This window comes from Lampetra fluviatilis, chromosome 30 (assembly GCF_964198595.1).
Source record: "Lampetra fluviatilis chromosome 30, kcLamFluv1.1, whole genome shotgun sequence".
In the NCBI taxonomy this organism is placed as follows: domain Eukaryota; kingdom Metazoa; phylum Chordata; class Hyperoartia; order Petromyzontiformes; family Petromyzontidae; genus Lampetra; species Lampetra fluviatilis.
The window spans coordinates 860,488-878,074 of NC_136304.1; the positions used below are offsets into that span (position 1 = coordinate 860,488).

General features: G+C 48.3%; 2 protein-coding genes across 3 annotated transcripts in view; both read right to left on the bottom strand.

Moving 5' to 3' along the window:
• The window catches only part of LOC144943107 (snake venom vascular endothelial growth factor toxin HF-like), a 328,067-nt gene that overhangs the window by 215,978 nt on the left and 94,502 nt on the right, over nucleotides 1-17,587 (bottom strand). The gene's annotated exons all lie outside the window — the stretch shown is intronic.
• Nucleotides 401-17,123, bottom strand: LOC144943104 (uncharacterized). 2 transcript variants are annotated; one of them, XM_078870279.1, is made up of 3 exons: nucleotides 16,721-17,123; nucleotides 11,544-11,651; nucleotides 401-2,804 (listed from the first exon to the last, which is right to left on the bottom strand). In XM_078870279.1, the coding sequence occupies exons 1-3, from the start codon at nucleotides 16,782-16,784 to the stop codon at nucleotides 2,185-2,187; spliced, it is 792 nt and encodes a 263-aa protein (XP_078726405.1). In that variant the 5' UTR covers nucleotides 16,785-17,123; the 3' UTR covers nucleotides 401-2,184. The 2 variants fall into 2 exon arrangements, with proteins under 2 accessions (XP_078726405.1, XP_078726404.1); XM_078870278.1 differs by lacking the exons at nucleotides 11,544-11,651; nucleotides 16,721-17,123 and adding an exon at nucleotides 5,665-5,958.

The following is a 17,587-nucleotide window of genomic DNA, read 5'->3' on the forward strand; positions in this document are numbered from 1 at the left end:
TATAATAAAGGTTTTTTGGTGAGATCGCGTAAGTATAAATGTGTCGTAACCCTCCTCCATCCGACACAGCCAGTAAGGTTTGTCACGTGACCAACCTTACTGGCTGTGTCGGGTGGTGGAGGGATCGGACACATTTATACTTACACGATCTAACCCACAAACCTTTATGAATAATATTGATCGAGAAAGCCTACTACGTGTTAAACTCAACATATTTTAGTACCCCCCTCCCCGCCCTTCCTGGGCTACTAGACATGAAAGTGCCGCATGTTGAACTTCTTTCGAACCGCACGTGGCCAAACGCGCTCAGCGGTTGGCGACATGGCGCCCCCCATAACAGCCCCCAAATGACACTGCGCACTGGATTAGAGGCAATAAATGAATAAATATGCACGGTGTCTATGCATGCATCAATTTATTAATTTCCAAACATATGTGTAGCCAACAAGACATCGACACTGCGCATGTTTAGCCCTGCATGTATATTACAGCGCACATGCGTTTTGTGTAGTCTGGGCTAATCGAAGCTATTTCATTACAAAGCAGTGGAAAATACATTACATCAATTCATTACGAGCAAAAGGACGCTTCCTGCAAATTCACATCATTGTAACAACCGTAAAATTAATATAATCGTAAAATTATCATCATTATCGGCCACGACTGAGATATGCAGAGCTTGCTTCACTTGGAACACGTTATCTAAAATCGTCGCATTTATGCAATAAAAGAGCTTGCAGCGGTATTATCTTCTGCCGGCACAAAACCGAACAACGCTGGAGAGTGTGTGGGCGGTGCACGACAGCATTTCAATCACGCTCCACTTGTTCACCCGATGAAGCAATTAGACATCCATCAGGGTCACCCGGCCTCTTCCACCAGTGCCCGGCTCTCACGATAAATCGAGGTGCGTGTTTTGTATCGGTCACGAAATGAGGCCGTGACCCGCCTGCCCCGTGGCATTATCGGCTTCCCGTGGTCGGCGACCTGGGTCAGCACCGAGCTCGGAGCATCCGAGGAATCCCAGCGCAGGTGACGTCCGCCGAGGTGGGGGCCGCAATGTGGAGGTATGCACGAAGATTTAAATTCACACTCGCGTTGAAATCTAACTACATAGGGCACCTAAAACAACCTTCTACACACTTTATGGAAATACATTTTCATCGTCATCATTATCAATTTTGTACAAATGTAATGTGTAAATAAGTTCATTAACTATTTAAAAATACATCAAAACTATTAAAATACACTATGATGATTAAAAATGGTCGTTTCACCACAGTATTCTTTGTTCAAAGGATTCTACCATTTGACTCGGCATTACTGACTCTGCCATGTGCACTGGGCAATGTGCAGCAGTGGCGCAGTGTTTGTCGAACTTGCGACCTGATTTCCGGGCAAACAACTCCCCATGACTCACATGGGCGAGTCCATCCAGCAGCTACTATACAAAGCTGCTGTAAATATTAAAATACAATAACTTTATTTCATTAGTGCTGTATATTTAGTACGTTTCCATTGTATTATCTCGGTCTCTGATGAATTGCACTGCTCGTCTCAATGGTTCTCACCTGGTTGTAAAGAAACACTGCCGACAGCTGTGTACCTATCTCCCACGTCTCTTCAGCCCTGCTAGGTAAAAGCCATACATACGAACAGGACTACCCATAGGCTGACTCAGCTGCTGCCAACCTCACTCAATTGTGATACTCCAACGTCATCACATCATCTGCGCTTGCAGCCACCCCCTTTGTGTGCATTTCCTTTTCCACCTCGGCTGCTTAGTCTCATCTATGGGGAACTTGACAGTTACAAGCAGGCCACGGTGGCTAGGAGATGTTAACTACCTCGCCAGGTATACAGGAGGTCGTGGGTTCTATCGCAACCCTGACGCCTGCTGTATATTTGGAGTTTGCTTGTCTCTCTACCCGTGGTCGAGTGGATTTCCCTCCAGGTCCTCTGTTTTTTTCCCCTCCACATTTAGAAACATGCGTTTAGAGTATATGGCTGCTATACATTTCCACGTCATAAGCCACTTCGTTGAGTTATCACTTGTGGCCAGGTCGCATCTGAAAAAGAAGCTATATAGCTCAGTGGGCCTCGCCTGGTGAAATAAAAATACTTCAGTTTTTACATTTTCTGCTCACCCGGTCCTTAATCCCGTGTGCCATGGGACGCGTCGCTCTACTCCCCATCCCCGCTCCCCCGCGAGGCCAAGACCCCCAGCACCCAGTCTACGACGGGGCCTGCCAGGCCGGGCACGGCGCGGTCGCGCGACCCCGGTGTCGTGAAGGCGCCACAGCCGTGCGCTCGCAGGACGAGGCTCGCCATGGCGACGGAGCGCAGCGCGTACGGACGATCTCCTGTCGAGGCGAGGGCGGCCGCAGCTCCCAGCAACGCCGAGCGCACCCGCGCGGCCTCCGCCGGTGCCGTCTCGGCCCAGGGGCAGGCGTGGATGGGGTACGGCCCTTCCTCCATGGCGGGCCACGGCAGCTGCTCTCCCAGCTGCCGCGGGGTCCGACGCTGCCGCTGTGGGCGCTGGGGTGCCTGCGGATCGTCTTGCTGGCGTCGACACTCTTGCACCTCTTCCCTGCCGTTCTCAGCGACGGACCGGTAGAATCGTTCCATCTTCGCTCTCACGGTCGCTTCGGCCTGGGCATCGTCGTCAGCTCTGCCGGCAGTGGCTCTGCCATCGTCGTCGAAGCCGAGGACCCCGCCGTTGTCGCTCGGGGTGGGCGGACTCGCTACGACGACGCTGTCTTTCCACGAGCACGCGACGCTGGGCTGAGATCGCTCGGATTCATCTGCATCGCGGACACATTGCACAAAACACGGTAAAGGCGCAGCCCTTCAATTGCTCGCTCACGCCACCGCTGGCGGAAGGGCCTCCACTCGAGGCAGCTCTAGTGAACATCTCCAGATGTCTTTGGAGAGGTGTGAGTAGCCACACTTTACCCCACCACCAAGGACCGGCAAAAGCAATAACTGCGGTGTACCCATTTATACTGCTGGGCGCACAGAGGCGGTGGAGTTTAATAAAAACGTGCATCGTCGTTTCAACTCAAGTGCCGGGAGGTCGAAGCGAACCGGCGTCCTCGGGATTTGCAAGTCCCGTGCGCTCACCACGATACGACTGCGGCGGCGTCCTGCCACAATTACAGCTGTTGTCATGGAGGGCTTGTCAATAGGTTCATTAACGCTGTTGTCACGAAAAACAATTAGCAGCTTCATGATTATCACAATCACACAAGTGTCATCAGTATTACCACCTACAAATAACACAACCATAATAATCATCAATCAAATATGTCTATATTTATAAAATATGATAAATGTGCACTCCAACATCTAAATCACTGAAAATTGAAACCCCGATAATTTAAACAATGTTCACAACAACAACACAGAGGTATGTTTTTGGCACGGAAGTCCACATCTTATTTGTAAACAGGTAATTCACTCGCTACATATACAATACAGCTGAGTTTTTCACAAAATCTAGACAGACCAACAATGTTAGCTCAAACCTGCCGTCACGTCTCAGTTATCTCCTCTTGTACATGTGGTTAATGTTCCAGTTTTCTCGTTTTTTGCCACACAAAACAATAATTCCCAATTAGGCGAAACATCCAAATCACTTAACCTGGATCTAACATTGCAACATCAACCCCTACTGCTGCAGAACCACTGCAGACTACGTAGGACCTTGCGCCTTCGTGGTGTGCAACCGTCAGCTATGACAGTGGTCCAAGAACCAAATGTACTCAAAATTGTATTTGGTGCGAAAGCAGGTCTCTCTTGAAGATAAAATTCAATCAAACCTTTCAAGAGAATACAACATCGCCGCTCTCTATATGGCACAAATAAGAACACGTTACTCTACCTGGTAATCCTTTAATCAAAAAATACAATGCAGGTGCAAGGTCAATCCCAAAAAAACCATAGCGTGCCTAATGACCCACAAAGAGGCGAGCGTACACTTCGCCACCAGAGTCAACAACGAGACATTCACTCTCGAGCCCCGCTAGATGAAGGGGAAGCCCGAGTAGCTGGCAACGGACAGGTGGGTCACGGCCGCCTCGAGCCGGGGGGGGGGGGACATGTGGAAAGCTCTAAAGGATTTATTTGGCCGACGGTCCGCAAACACGGCCGGCAGTCCGCCTATGAATGGTGGAGCTCAGCGCTCGTTCCATTGCTCCACCGTTTGTAATCGTTGCACATACTTGTTCCTTTCCGCATGTCCGTTTCATGGGGAAATGGGCCTTGAGGCGGATTCCCATGAAACGGAGGCCAACACGGCGTTTGTCCGGTTTGATGGCAACGATGTTGTTAAGCTGAATCCTGTACGAAGCACGTGGGAGGCACAGCGAGGAAATGCGGCGATGCTACGAGTTCGTGAGTTCGTATCCAGGCGCCAAGTGGATTATTGCATCGTAGGATTGTGAAAGGTGGCGGCCGCTTTGGTAGGCGTTATTCCAGCAGTGGATAGACCATGGCTCACAATAATGATGATGATGATAAAACACACGCGAATACTTCACTCTGTACCCATTTGATGTTGGAACAGCTTACCAAGATAACAACTGTGATCTTGAAAGTAAATCAATAGTAAAGTAAACCAATTGTGTAATGCAGTGCTAGCCGTCTGACAACGCTGTTGGGGTATCCTAGTCTATCTCTCGACTTTCCTTTGTTGGCGGTAATGAATGACTCCTGCCGGCTCCCCTCAGTGCATTAGGTTATTATGGTGGTTTCTCAAATAAGGTAAGGTGTGATGAGATTGCGTTCAGATGATGATGATGAAAACAAACATCGTCTTTCTATCAATAATAGCGTTATGATGATGATGATGATTAGAGAGCCTTAAGATAGTCAGACATGTCAAGCTGACCACGTAGCGTTGTTCTGTTGAGCGGTGCCGGTAAATGTGCGCAGGGAACTGGAACGCGACGGCGCCACGCAGCACAACGACTGCCGACCAGGGCACAACGGGATCGTCGTCATTATGGCAACACTGCACCATCATGTCGATTAACATATACACTTGTACCGCTGTACAAAGTGTATATGTTCACCAGCATTAGCCAATGTGAATCATTAAGTTAGTCGTGCGAGCGAACCTATTAATATATAAAAAATTTTAAGTAAATGCACATTCACATTACAGACAATAATGAAAAGCCGTGGTGAGTCACCTCTTGCGATTTAATTTACACCTGAGATAATGTCACTCAGAAAGATCTCACAAAACACGACAGTATTAAGATTATAATTAGATTGACGAGTGAATGGTACACATTCATTTATGCATGCGTGACAAACACAAAGGCACAGATCCCCTGTATAGCCCTCAGAGGCTGTTGGGGCAAGTGCTGTTAGCCAGAATGGCACACAAGGGGACAGCGTGGCCGTGCCGCATGCCTTCATCTCGCAGTGGCGATGCGTACACACCGTGCTGGGTATTCATTTGAGGCCGAGTCTACCTAGAAGAGGCTCAGGACGAGTTCAGATAGTCGCCGTTGATGCTGACCATGAGTGGGACTGCATTGGGTCAACAACAACACCTCCGCTCCGCACATGGCAAGCAAGACAATGCTACACGCAAATATATATATTGCACTAATATGAAGATAAATGATGTTAACCGTCATGTTATTCCATTACCATGAAAAAGTCCGAAGTTGTTCATGTTAGCGTGGGAAGCCAATAGCCCGTCAGCTGATGGAAGACAAAATATTTGTTTATATGGAGAGAACGGAATTCTTATTATATTTTCCACAGCAATGCGTAATAAGTTTGTGTAGGACAGTGCTATTGTGTTTAACAAGGTCCCATATTCGATATGAAATGTTCTTACCAATAACATCGAGTAATTCAGCAATGTATTAATAAGGCCAACTGCTGATGAGACCCAGAATGTGAAACCCGGTCCAGTCTGTTTCAACAAATACTGCTTCATACGAGCTCACCCCCTGTAAATGAGACTATCCTGGGCTGTTGGGTTCCCACCTGGTTAAACAAAATAAACTAAGATTGGTTTGGAAAGCCAATGGAGTGATGGGGTAAAACATGTTTTACCTACATGTGCAGAGAGAGAACTCTATATACACACACACACATGCTCCACAGCAAAGCACAATAAGTTTGTGTGCATATCGCCAAGAGGATGCAGAGCGCACAAAGGGATGGACTGGGCGTGAACTTTTGTCCCCCGCCAGATGTCCACGCTGCTACGTGCCAGGCGCACACAAAATAACATTTTCATTCCGCACAGCGTGCCCATAATCTGAGATTAACGCGAGCCCGTTAGTTCCCCCGTCTACACGCGGCACGTACTCAGCCGACCTCGTGTGCGGCATGCTCGTGGGGCTGGTGCCGTGGTGGCGACGGAAAGGGTTGTAATCCAACACCGTGGAGTGGGCCAGGGGTTGGTGAGTCACACAGATGTTGTTGCCTAACTCCCTTCCCGTGGGAGTCGAGGTCGTCAAACCCTGACTGGCCAGGCAGTACAGCAAGTGGACTAAACTCCATCAGTTTCCATCTGTAAGGGGGATAGAGTGTGTGTACCCCATCGTACGAGAGGGTTTTCTCTGGGCACTCCAATTTCCTCCCACATGTATAAAGAGCGATACGTGGTAGGATTATTCACACAACAAAGCGACTTGTACTATAATCATGGTGCAACGTGAAAGTCTTGGCACCTCGCAGCAGCAGCAGCAGGACCCTGGGTCGATGTGAACCACGCAGTGTGGCCACGAGGACTCATGGAGCACCGCTTTCGTAGACAGGGTTAGTGGATCACGCCGAGATCACCGTGCGTGTGAAACCTGCTTGCACGACTATGATACAGCCAATAGATGACAGTGCATCGAGTACACTACTGCACCATCAGTACAGATTCTCCAGTGATAATATGCATGAGTTTTATCCGTATACTTAATTTCCTTGTAAGGTAAGACCTTTACAAGAGGGTATTTTTGCCTGCTCATCCACGTGGCCAGACATCTTGGGAGACTGCCCGTGCACGAGGCTGCGTGGATTCAACATCCCGCAGCAGCAGCAGCAGGAGGAGCAGCAGCAGGAGGAGGAGTCCGCTGTTGTCACCGTCACGCAGGACGACCGCACGCTGTCATGCAGAGGCCACGAGAAAGTGACGCAGGGCGAGCGACGAGGGTGACTGTGAGGGCGAGGGTGGGGGCGGGGGCGAGGGTGGGGGCGAGGGTGAGGGTGGGGGCGGGGGTGGGGGCGGGGGTAAGGGCGGGGGTGAGGGTGGGGGCGAGGGTGGGGGCGAGGATGGGGGCGAGGACGGGGGTGAGGGCGGGGGTGAGGGTGGAGGTGGGGGCGAGGGTGGGGGGTTGGGGGTGAGGGTGGGGGTGAGGGCGAGGGTGGGGGGTTGGGGGCGAGGGTGGGGGGTTGGGGGCGAGGGTGGGGGGGGCACCACGTGCAGCAGGCCGGTCTGCTCGCGTGAGTCCAGCAGCAGGGCAGGGGGATAATCGAGTGGCGGGAGCTGCACAGGCCCCATTACCTGCCCCCTATCCCATTACCTGCCCCATATCGCATTACCAGACGGCATCTGCTGAGAAGTCGCCCGCGTGCTCAGCGTCGCTCGCTAATTCAATCACGCCCAGACAACAGAACGCGACCTGCTCACTAACTGCATTCAATTCACTGCGTGCACACGTTGTGTGCGCGTTACTAATATAACGATACATCCATTTGTTGGATAAAATCTGTTATATTAGCTTGGGATTATTTACGCGGCTCTAATTAGCACGGTTGACGAGACACCATGAAGAAGAAGTTCAACGTGCACGTGTTGTGGGTTCAACTGAGTAGCAGACGCACTTCTTGGAGGCAACACATTTCTTCAAGCCAACACACGGGGTAGTACCCCTGAACAAGATGACAACCTATGGTGGTGGACCACCAGGCCAACTGCACTAATTACACTGGAGTAGCTACGACGGACCGGACCCTGGCCTGGGTCCGGGTCCACGTGTTGGAGACTCTGTAGGACGTAGAACGTAGATTCTTCAGGATGAACAACAGCAGCCGGTCCCTCTGGGGGACCCGGCTTCTATCCTCCGCGGCGGGGCTGGCCCCGCCCTTAGCCACGCCCACCTTCCAGAACCCTCGAGACGGTTCTCCACCCTGACACGTGACCACCCCGAGCCCCCACCTGGGGGCCCCGTGTAGACTTTACCAGTCACGTGTCCTTCGGGGTCAACCAGAGTGCCACGGCCCTTAGTAACCCCATTCCCATGGCAGGCACTCTCACACCCCATCCTGTAGGGGTCGGCACTGCACGCAGGGCGCGGTGCCGCTCAGCACCGTCGGACAGCGCTCACCGAGCCCCTCTAGGGCCGGCACCACACAGTGGCATCCGCGCTGCCACTACATATACATACATTATGCAAGTGATATTCCGTGAAAAATGTAATGTTTTCTCCATTATTTCACGCCGATTGGCGTCATGTGATGAGATTAAGTTTCCTTTGCAGATCTCTGGCAAAGCCGTGCGAAAAGCCTTCATGTTTGAGATCGGCCCACGGAAGTGGATGTCACAGAGCAGCCTCCGAGATCCCTTGAAGCGACCTCTGGTGCACACACAGCAGAGGGCAGCACTTCTCACTTGCTCAGCAACTTGCAATCTCATCTGACATTTTGGTGGAGTGGTCGTGCAGTGGTTAGCACACCGCGCCATGAACCAGGCAACCCGAGTTTGCTTCTCACCAACTAGTACCTGATCGGCGTGGTTAATGTATGGCTAAGTGTGGTTAAGCATGGTTAAACATGGTTAAATATGGTTAAATATAAGTATGATACAGCAATTGTGCTGTGACTGTTCCACCTGAAGACGGAAGCTTGTGTTGCATCCGAAACGTGATTTATTATTTTATTTCTATTATTTTATCTTTTATTTATTTTTTATTTTTTACCTACGTGACTTTACCGAAAAACCTAAGAGTTAGTATGGATAAGTATGGTTAATATGGTTAAGTATGGTTATGCATGGTTAAATATGGTTAAGCATGGTTAAATATGGTTAAGTATGGTTAAGCAAACACCATGGACAAGAAAGCATGTAGAGGCCTTCATCCAGAAGCAGATTAACAAAAAGGGCTGGAATGTGACATTTAGGCTAATGCGCAAATACAATATGTTTAATGGAGATGTAAAAAAAAATATCGAATTAATCAAATTTCAACCCTGGCACGGTGTGCATAATGAGTGAGCGCTTTGTGCCTTCAATCCCTCAGGTTTTCTCGGACCTCTAATTTTCCTGTAGACCAATGAAAGTTGTAAAAGCTGGGCTGTAATTCCCAGGGAATTTCTAGAAAATACAATGATTCTTGGTACATTTTCGGGATTGACTTGGCAGTGTTACTGTACAACGTGTGGCTACGGCGACTCAAAGCGGCCGTATCCCAAGGCAGGTGAATCCACTCCTGGCTGTCATCACGTCCTGGGAACGCACGCCCACACACCGCTCAGGCTCGAGCTGTGCGGCTGACAGCAGAACGCTCCTGCAAGTGCCTTTTGTAGTCGTGAGGCTTAAAAGGATGTTTATATATAGACACACCGGCGTCCCATTTAGCCTTAAAGACCATGGGGGTGAGTGCTCTTTCCGGGCACATATCAAGGCGGTCACGGCACATGAAGGAGGCTTCATCAGCAGCTTTTATGCCCGGCCACTCGTGCCTCTTCAGTATAGAATGGGGGACATCACAATGCTCCACGTGCTCATTTTGAGAAAAATGGAGATGTACAGGCAAGCCTTGCAGTGGCTTTTGTCTCGCCATCGAACAAAGACGGACACTGCATCGCTTGCTTCCTGAGGCGCTTCTGCGCCATGTGGAACGCTCCTCCGATATCAGGAAGCCACTGGAGCAATGCACTTTTAAATCGAGATTGAAAAAGAATTTCTTTAGAACTGATTTTGTGTTTAGTTTGTTGTCCTTCCCCCGCACCTCCGATGAGTGAGGTTGGCTACGTACGGTGTGAAAGAAGTTCAACTTACAGACAACTTCCACACACGCAGTGCACACATCATCACAAGCCAGAATGAATGCGACACCACTGAGCTGACATCATTGCTCCATCTCTGCCATGGCCATCCTCTCAGGCATATCCCGCCTTTGGCTGCCATTCTGTCACCAGTCTCGTCCGTCGGGCATCATCCCCTCTGGCGATTCGTCCACGCCAGGTCCGCTTCACTTTCCTCAACGTTCAATGACTTGTTCTCAGATCCATGCGTTCCTCTGTCTCTCTGTACAATTCCAAATCATGCACCTTTCATGTATTTTTTTCCATAGTAATTGTCATACTTCATGTTTATAATCCATGTCAAAGTAAATCATGCGTGCTGGAGATTGAAAGATTGTTCCATCGAGGATTTCTGAAATGAAATATCTTATATCAATGTACTTTGACATGTGAAAAGAGAGGACAGCTAAACAACAATTACATCAAGTAACAAAATGAATATATCAGAAGAGGAGTCAGGATCTCACCATCCTATTCGCAGTCACAATATAAGATGGATTTCCAAGATGGGTAATATAACGGAATAAATATAAACGTAATATTATCCATGGTAGATCTGCATTAAGCACGTACATATACACAATCTTGTACAATTACACGATCTTGTACAATCCTCACAAACAACCGGAGAGTTTACTTAATGTCATTCCTTTATATCGCTATAGTTGTGTCAACATATCTTCACGGAAGGAAAATCCTCAAGCAGTGGCTGACGAAACTGGACTTGATGTAGTGGAATGGTTTAAATGAGCCTCAAGCAAAAATCCTCCACACGACAACAAAAATAACTCTCTTGCTAAAGAGACGCCGGCAAGCCAAGACTTGTTGATCATCTCAAGCAGCGACCGGCGCTTGAAAACGAAAAGTTAGAACTTGTACTTCTCCACGTTCATGTGTATGGCACCATTGTCAATTCAGTGCTGGATGAGGGCATCTCCGCGTCGTGCACATCATGGGGGTTATTTGGTCAAGACAACGAGCACAGACATCGGAGCATAGGACAGTACAACAGCACCCCGCAATAGCCTACAACGCACATTTCAATGCTTTGGTTAAATGTGTACTTCTACATTGATATGTAAATTAAACTAACCTCAAACTATTTTTTTATTTTACAAGGCATGGCCCACTGAGCTATTTAGCTCTTTTTCAGTAGCGACCCGGCCACAAATGATAGCTCAATAAAGTGGCTGATCATGTGCAAATGTAAAGCAGCTAAATACTCTAAACACATGTTTATAAATGTGGAGGGGAAAAACTGGAGGGCCCGTGGAAAAATCCACGCGACTATGTGGAGAGAGACACGCAAACTCCAAATATACAGCAGCAGGCGCCAGGGTCGGGATCGAATACACGACCTCCTGCATACTAGGCGAGGCAGTTAACATCTCGCCACTGTGGCTGCCATACCATTAATACCACGGGAATTTTTCACCGCTAGGTTAATTATGAGTTGCAATGTGTGCAGGTTATATCGATATGAAGGCTTTTGTTACCGGTACTGCAGAAGGGTAACTGAGTATCGGAAGGAAAGAGGTCACACGTGGATGGCAGTGAAAGCTTTGGGCTTTCTTGGGAGACCATGGAGACTTGAAAATGTTTCCCTGCATCATAAAAACAAGTACACACACACACAATGACTGAGACAATGTTCGCCGGCAAGGAGAGGGTGTTATAGTAGTCATCCAACTACACACGTAGATGCACACGTACAGTACGTTTTGATCTCCTGTTGGATGATGGCCTCTGCCCACCCTGTGGGGCGTGACGGATATTCGAACATACTTCAGCGTGCTGGTCAGTGCAGGTTGTAAAGGTGGAGGGAGAGGAGTGGAAGTTGCCGTGCTGTTTTCTACTGCCCACAATTCCTACTGCGCCGGTCTTTTGTGCATGATGGGTACCCATCCATGCATTGTCCAGGCTCACGCCTGCTTAGCTTGTCATAGTGGGCGTGTTAAGGTTGATTTGGTCATAGGCTGTCACGATGGACTGAAACTGAGATACCCATCCACTTCATGGTCAGGTTGTTAGATCAAAACAACACATACAACTTCACATTCAGGGAACAACATCTCAACGTGTGCTTAATTTGAAAATAGCCACAGTGTTTATATTTTAAGAAATAGCATGCTTTTGATGTGTTTGTGTCGATTTTTTTACACAGGACTGGAGAGTGTGCTTTTTCAATGTGCAAAGTAGCAACGGTTATTTATTTCAGTTAATTATAAAAGTGCCAATCAAAAATGTTGCAATACATTTGCTACGAAATCAATATTTCCAGTTCGCCCCATTTGCCTGCCGCTTTCATTTAAAATCATCAACAGCAATCCCACAATTTGTTAAGCGGATCGACTCGCGTATTCAAATGCCCAGCTTTGCCCAGCTCAGTCTAAGAGTGCACACCGCTCATCCCATCGCATTAGCACATCACTCCTTGCCTCTCCAAGCCCCGGGCAACTGCAATGCTTTGTCACATGCATAAATCACAAAATGCACTCGAAAAATACTCTCGAAATTTCTTCACGAGTTCAGCAAAAGTCAAAGACGTTAACATTTTCACCACAATTAAATCCCCCCCCCCCCCCACCAGCATCACTGCATAAGTGTATATTTACTTCTCGTAATATTTATTTATATTTATTAATTACTACATTGTTTTGGGTTGCATTGGTATGAAGTCTTACAGAAGAGAAAACGTTTACCATCTCAGTTAGCGCGCTTGCTAAGCCAACAGGATTGTAAATTAAGAAACTGCTTCAAAATGATTGTCACGTAAATCAGGACAATGATTGGATGAGTTTATCACACACTACACCAATGCTGACATATCTATAATAACCCCTTTTAGACGAAACTGAGAACATCTGTCACAAAAATAATAATTTTTCATAATCGGGCTTGGAGAATATAATATACAATTCATGCATATGTAACACCATCCTATGCATTGTTGCCATACTCTACACAACATCACATGCATTTGAGTGGTTGGCCACGTTTTGTATTGGCAGTGTTTTTAACACGTGAGGAGACCGATACTGCTGTTCCCACACGTGGGCTTAAGAAAATAACCCCAATCCCTAAGCATAAACCCAAACCCTTATCTCTAACGCTAAACACCTACCTAGCCTTAACCCATAACCCTGAACTCTAGCCCCAAAACCACTAAGGAGGGTTGCCACCTGCCCAGGTTCGACCGAGGCAGTCCAGGATTGGGCATCTGCGTTCGGATTGGCAGGAATTGATTTGCACCGAAATCTGGTCCCAGCATTCTGGTGAACTTTATTACAGTGCACTGCACAGTTCTGATATACATCGGTTGATTGAGAAATATGTTTAGGTAGTGGAAAAGGTGGCAATGCTGCCATTACTCGAACCCAGGGGTCGGCAACCAAAACAAGAGACCTTTTTTCCCAATTCAGTAAAATAAAATCCGCAATGTGTATGAATACGAGATGGTGTTCCTTAATAAATAATGTCACTAAACAAGTCCTTAAACAGCCGCATGTGGCTCCATAGCCGCAGGGTGCCGATCCCTGCCCCTAACCCTTCATGGCAACACCAACATCCATATCCGTGAACGCCTAACCTGCAACACAAAATAAACAAGCAGTTCACCTTCACATGTCATGAAAAGCTAAAGAAGCAGGAATTGGAAAGGGCCGCTAGTGGTTGAGTGCAACCCACCGGCTGTGGTTGGACAAATTTTTTTGTTGTAAATGTTTGGATAGAAATCTGTTTGGAGAGTAGTGCCAGACTGTTTCTTCCCTTGCACCTGGAGGGACTGCAGTCACACTCGCATGTGAGCATCATGACGTGTACGCGTGTACCGGCCCTTCAACGCGATACACCTATTCAATATTGATCTCCTGGGTTGGGTGGCAGAGGAGAGTGCACCGGCTATAATTCCATCATGCATTAATAACAAGTGACGCAGCTCATGACCTTCACAAAGTTCTCAATTTCAAATAGGTTTTTTTTTTAATGAATGAGACTTCCTCTGCATTTCAAGCATTGGCTGGTGCGCTCAAATTCGCAGAGGATGACACATTTAGTAGCAAAGCATTGCGTATTAAGATAGGAAGATTTTTTTTTTAATACAGCCAATCAGCACAGGCCTAAAGGCTTAAAACGTTACGCGGCCTGTAACAGCACTATCAGATGTGTAATAAGTAAGAGTTAAAACGTGTATTGAATCGAGCAGTGTTATAAGAGTTTGGGAAATGAGAAATGACGTTCATAAATCAGGTTCTAAGATCAAGCCAAGACCAATATTTCAGTACATCATGTTACATTTACCGAGTACTGAAAAATGAATTGACGAATGTGCTTCTATTACGGGACTGAACTGTAATGAATACGCCGACGTGATTAAAGTCCAGGGTGGCATCATGTGACAATGGGCCTGGCTGTCAGTATGCTTGCCACTGGGGCAATTGACGAGGAAACCAGTTCGATTGCAGATCATTCCCACATAATCTAAGATACCTCCTGGACATCTGTTAAAATACCTGCACGGCTCATCAGATTCCTCTCGTGAAAATATTCGGATTCTGAACTGTAAAGTGTCAGTGTTAAAATCTGTGATGTCACCCCTTGTAAGAGCGTGCTAAATATGTGATTTCATGACTGGTATCGTTATAACAAGACGTCTATAAATGGAATGCGAACGCAACGTTGTTACCACTAACACTCAAACATTTGCCACAGCGACGATAACGCACGAAACGTCACACGCCCGATTCTTGAAACATATCTTGACACTCATGACACGTGGCGTCGACTCACGCATGCAAGCGGAAATATTGTTGGATTCCTAAATGTTGTGTGTGATCGTTTCCAGCGAAAGGTGCAGCCACCAAACATTCTACAATCTACGTGAACTCTCAGGTGATAATATTTCAATAACGGCCCTGCATTGTCATCTGAATTGAAAGGTAGTCAGTCAGTCAATCATTACATGCCTGGTCACAATGACCACACCATATACCGTACCATGAGATACTCGTAAAACTTCCCTAAACATTATGTATGGTAACGCCAATACAATTATTTTAAGTATATTTATTTAGCACCGTAGTAGAGTATCATATAGGGTGGTCTTGTGACCCACACTTAATTGACTCGTAAAAATGTGTTCCCTTAGCATATTCATCTCTGTTTAACACGTTCCTTCGGAGTGGGCAGGTAGGAACTTGGTTGGACAGCGCATTCGTGCACGACAGACAGACACATAATCCCTGGTGGGCAGTGTGGAACCTGTTGTTCCTACCTGTATGTATACAAGATAACTTGACTTTAGGTAGCCAGGCAGACAGCCCCCTGAACTATCGCCCCCCCCCCCTCCCTTAGGAACCTCCCCCCTTAGGCCCCTCCCCTGACCCCCTTTCCCTTAGGCCCCTCCCCTGACCCCCCCCCCCCCATATCCTCAGGCCCCTCCCCTGACCCCCCTTCCCTTAGGCCCCTCCCCTGACCCCCCTTCTGTTAGGCCCCTCCCCTGAGCACCCCCCCCCCCATATCCTTAGGCCCCTCCCCTGACCCCCCCTCCCTCAGGCCCCTCCGCTGACCCCACCCCCTCAGGCCCGTCCCCTGAACCCCCCCCCCCTCAGGCCCCTCTCCTGACTCCCCCCTTCCTTAGGCCCCTCCCCTGACCCTCCTCCCTTAGGCACCTCGCCCTCTCCGTACCCGGCACTAGGTCTCCACCAATCAAAGAGCTGTTTGTAAGGTCTCCACCAATCAAAGAGCTGTGTGCATTATATATTTATTTATGCACGACAGACAGACAGACAATCAGACAGACAGCTAAATAATCCCTGGTGGGCAGTGTGGAACATTGTTCCTCCCTGTAAAATACACCTTTAACAATAGTAAGTTTTAGAGAGTTCAATGGGGATCACAAGAAGAGAGACAGAGACGAGAGACTGAGACGAGAGACTGACTGAGAGACTGAGATAAGAGACTGACTGAGAGACTGACTGAGAGACTTACTGAGTGACTGAGACACTGACTGAGAGACTGATATGAGAGACTGACTGAGAGACTGAGATGAGAGACTGACTGAGAGACTGAGACACTGACTGAGAGACTGACTGAGAGACTGAGAGACTGACTGACTGAGAGACTGACTGAGAGACTGACTGAGTGAGTGACTGAGAGACTGATATGAGAGACTGAGTGAGAGACTGACTGACTGAGAGACTGATATGAGAGACTGACTGAGAGACTGACTGAGAGACTGACTGACTGAGAGACGGACTGAGTGAGTGACTGAGAGACTGACTGAGAGACTGACTGAGAGACTGACTGACTGAGAGACTGAGACACTGACTGAGACACTGATACACTAAAGAGACACTGACTGAGAGACTGAGACACTGAGACACTGACTGAGAGACTGACTGAGACACTGAGAGACTAAGAGACTGACTGAGACACTGAGAGACTGACTGAGAGACTGACTGAGTGAGTGGGTGACTGACTGAGAGACCAGAGACTGCCTGAGAAACTGAGACACTGACTGAAAGACTGAGACACTGAGAGACTGACTGAGAGACTGACTGAGTGAGTGGGTGACTGACTGAGAGACCAGAGACTGCCTGAGAAACTGAGACACTGACTGAGACACTGAGTGCCTGACTGAGACACTGAGACACTGAGTGAGTGAGACACTGACCGTGCTCGGCGAGGCGGTCCGTCACTCGACCACTCCGGGCTGCAACTCCCCGCGCTCGCCGCATTTTTAGTTCCGGCTCAAGCGCGCGGAGTCTCCGGGTTCCGCCATCGACTCGCCGCTACGAAGCCGCGGGGGGCCTTCGCGTCGTGGATGTTGTCGACTTTCTCTCCAACACGACGCCGCTTCACTGAATTAGCAACCCTCTGGCACCTTCTGTATCCGTGACGAACCCTGCTACTAATCGGCTGTGTCGGGTGGTGGCGGGTTTAACGACACATTTATATATTTAGGCGATCTTACGGGTGACGCTGCTGGCGATAGCCCCCTGCGAGTTCAACTCGCCACGATAAACATTCAAACTCCCGCTGCCCTCGATGTGTTCACCACTGTAACTAACGTGCGTCACTCAGGGCGGGTGTTCGTAGTGACACAAGGACACGGCGCCTCACCACGTCGCCGCTGCGGCCGTCTGGAACGCTCTGCAAAGCCACTGGAGCTGTGCACTTTTAAATCGTCGTCGTCTACGTTGACAAACTCATTCCTTTAGGACTGATTAAAAAGTGTGTTTATTTTGGTGTCCTTCCCCCACACCTCCAATTAGCACGGTGGGCGACGTACGGTGCGAAAGAAGTTCAACATACAGCGTGCACGTGCAGTGTGATGCTTTATTAGACTGTGCTGCATTCTTTAACCACAACTATCTTATACTTTAACTACAAATATCTTTACATCTTACGTACTGTACTACCAATGTTTACTTAACAACCAGCCGTGCATAGCGCATGTCTTGTGCGGTATTCACGGTGCGTATGCTGCGCTAGGGTTAGATACAGTCGGTGAACCGGTAACCGTTTTCAGCACCTATCA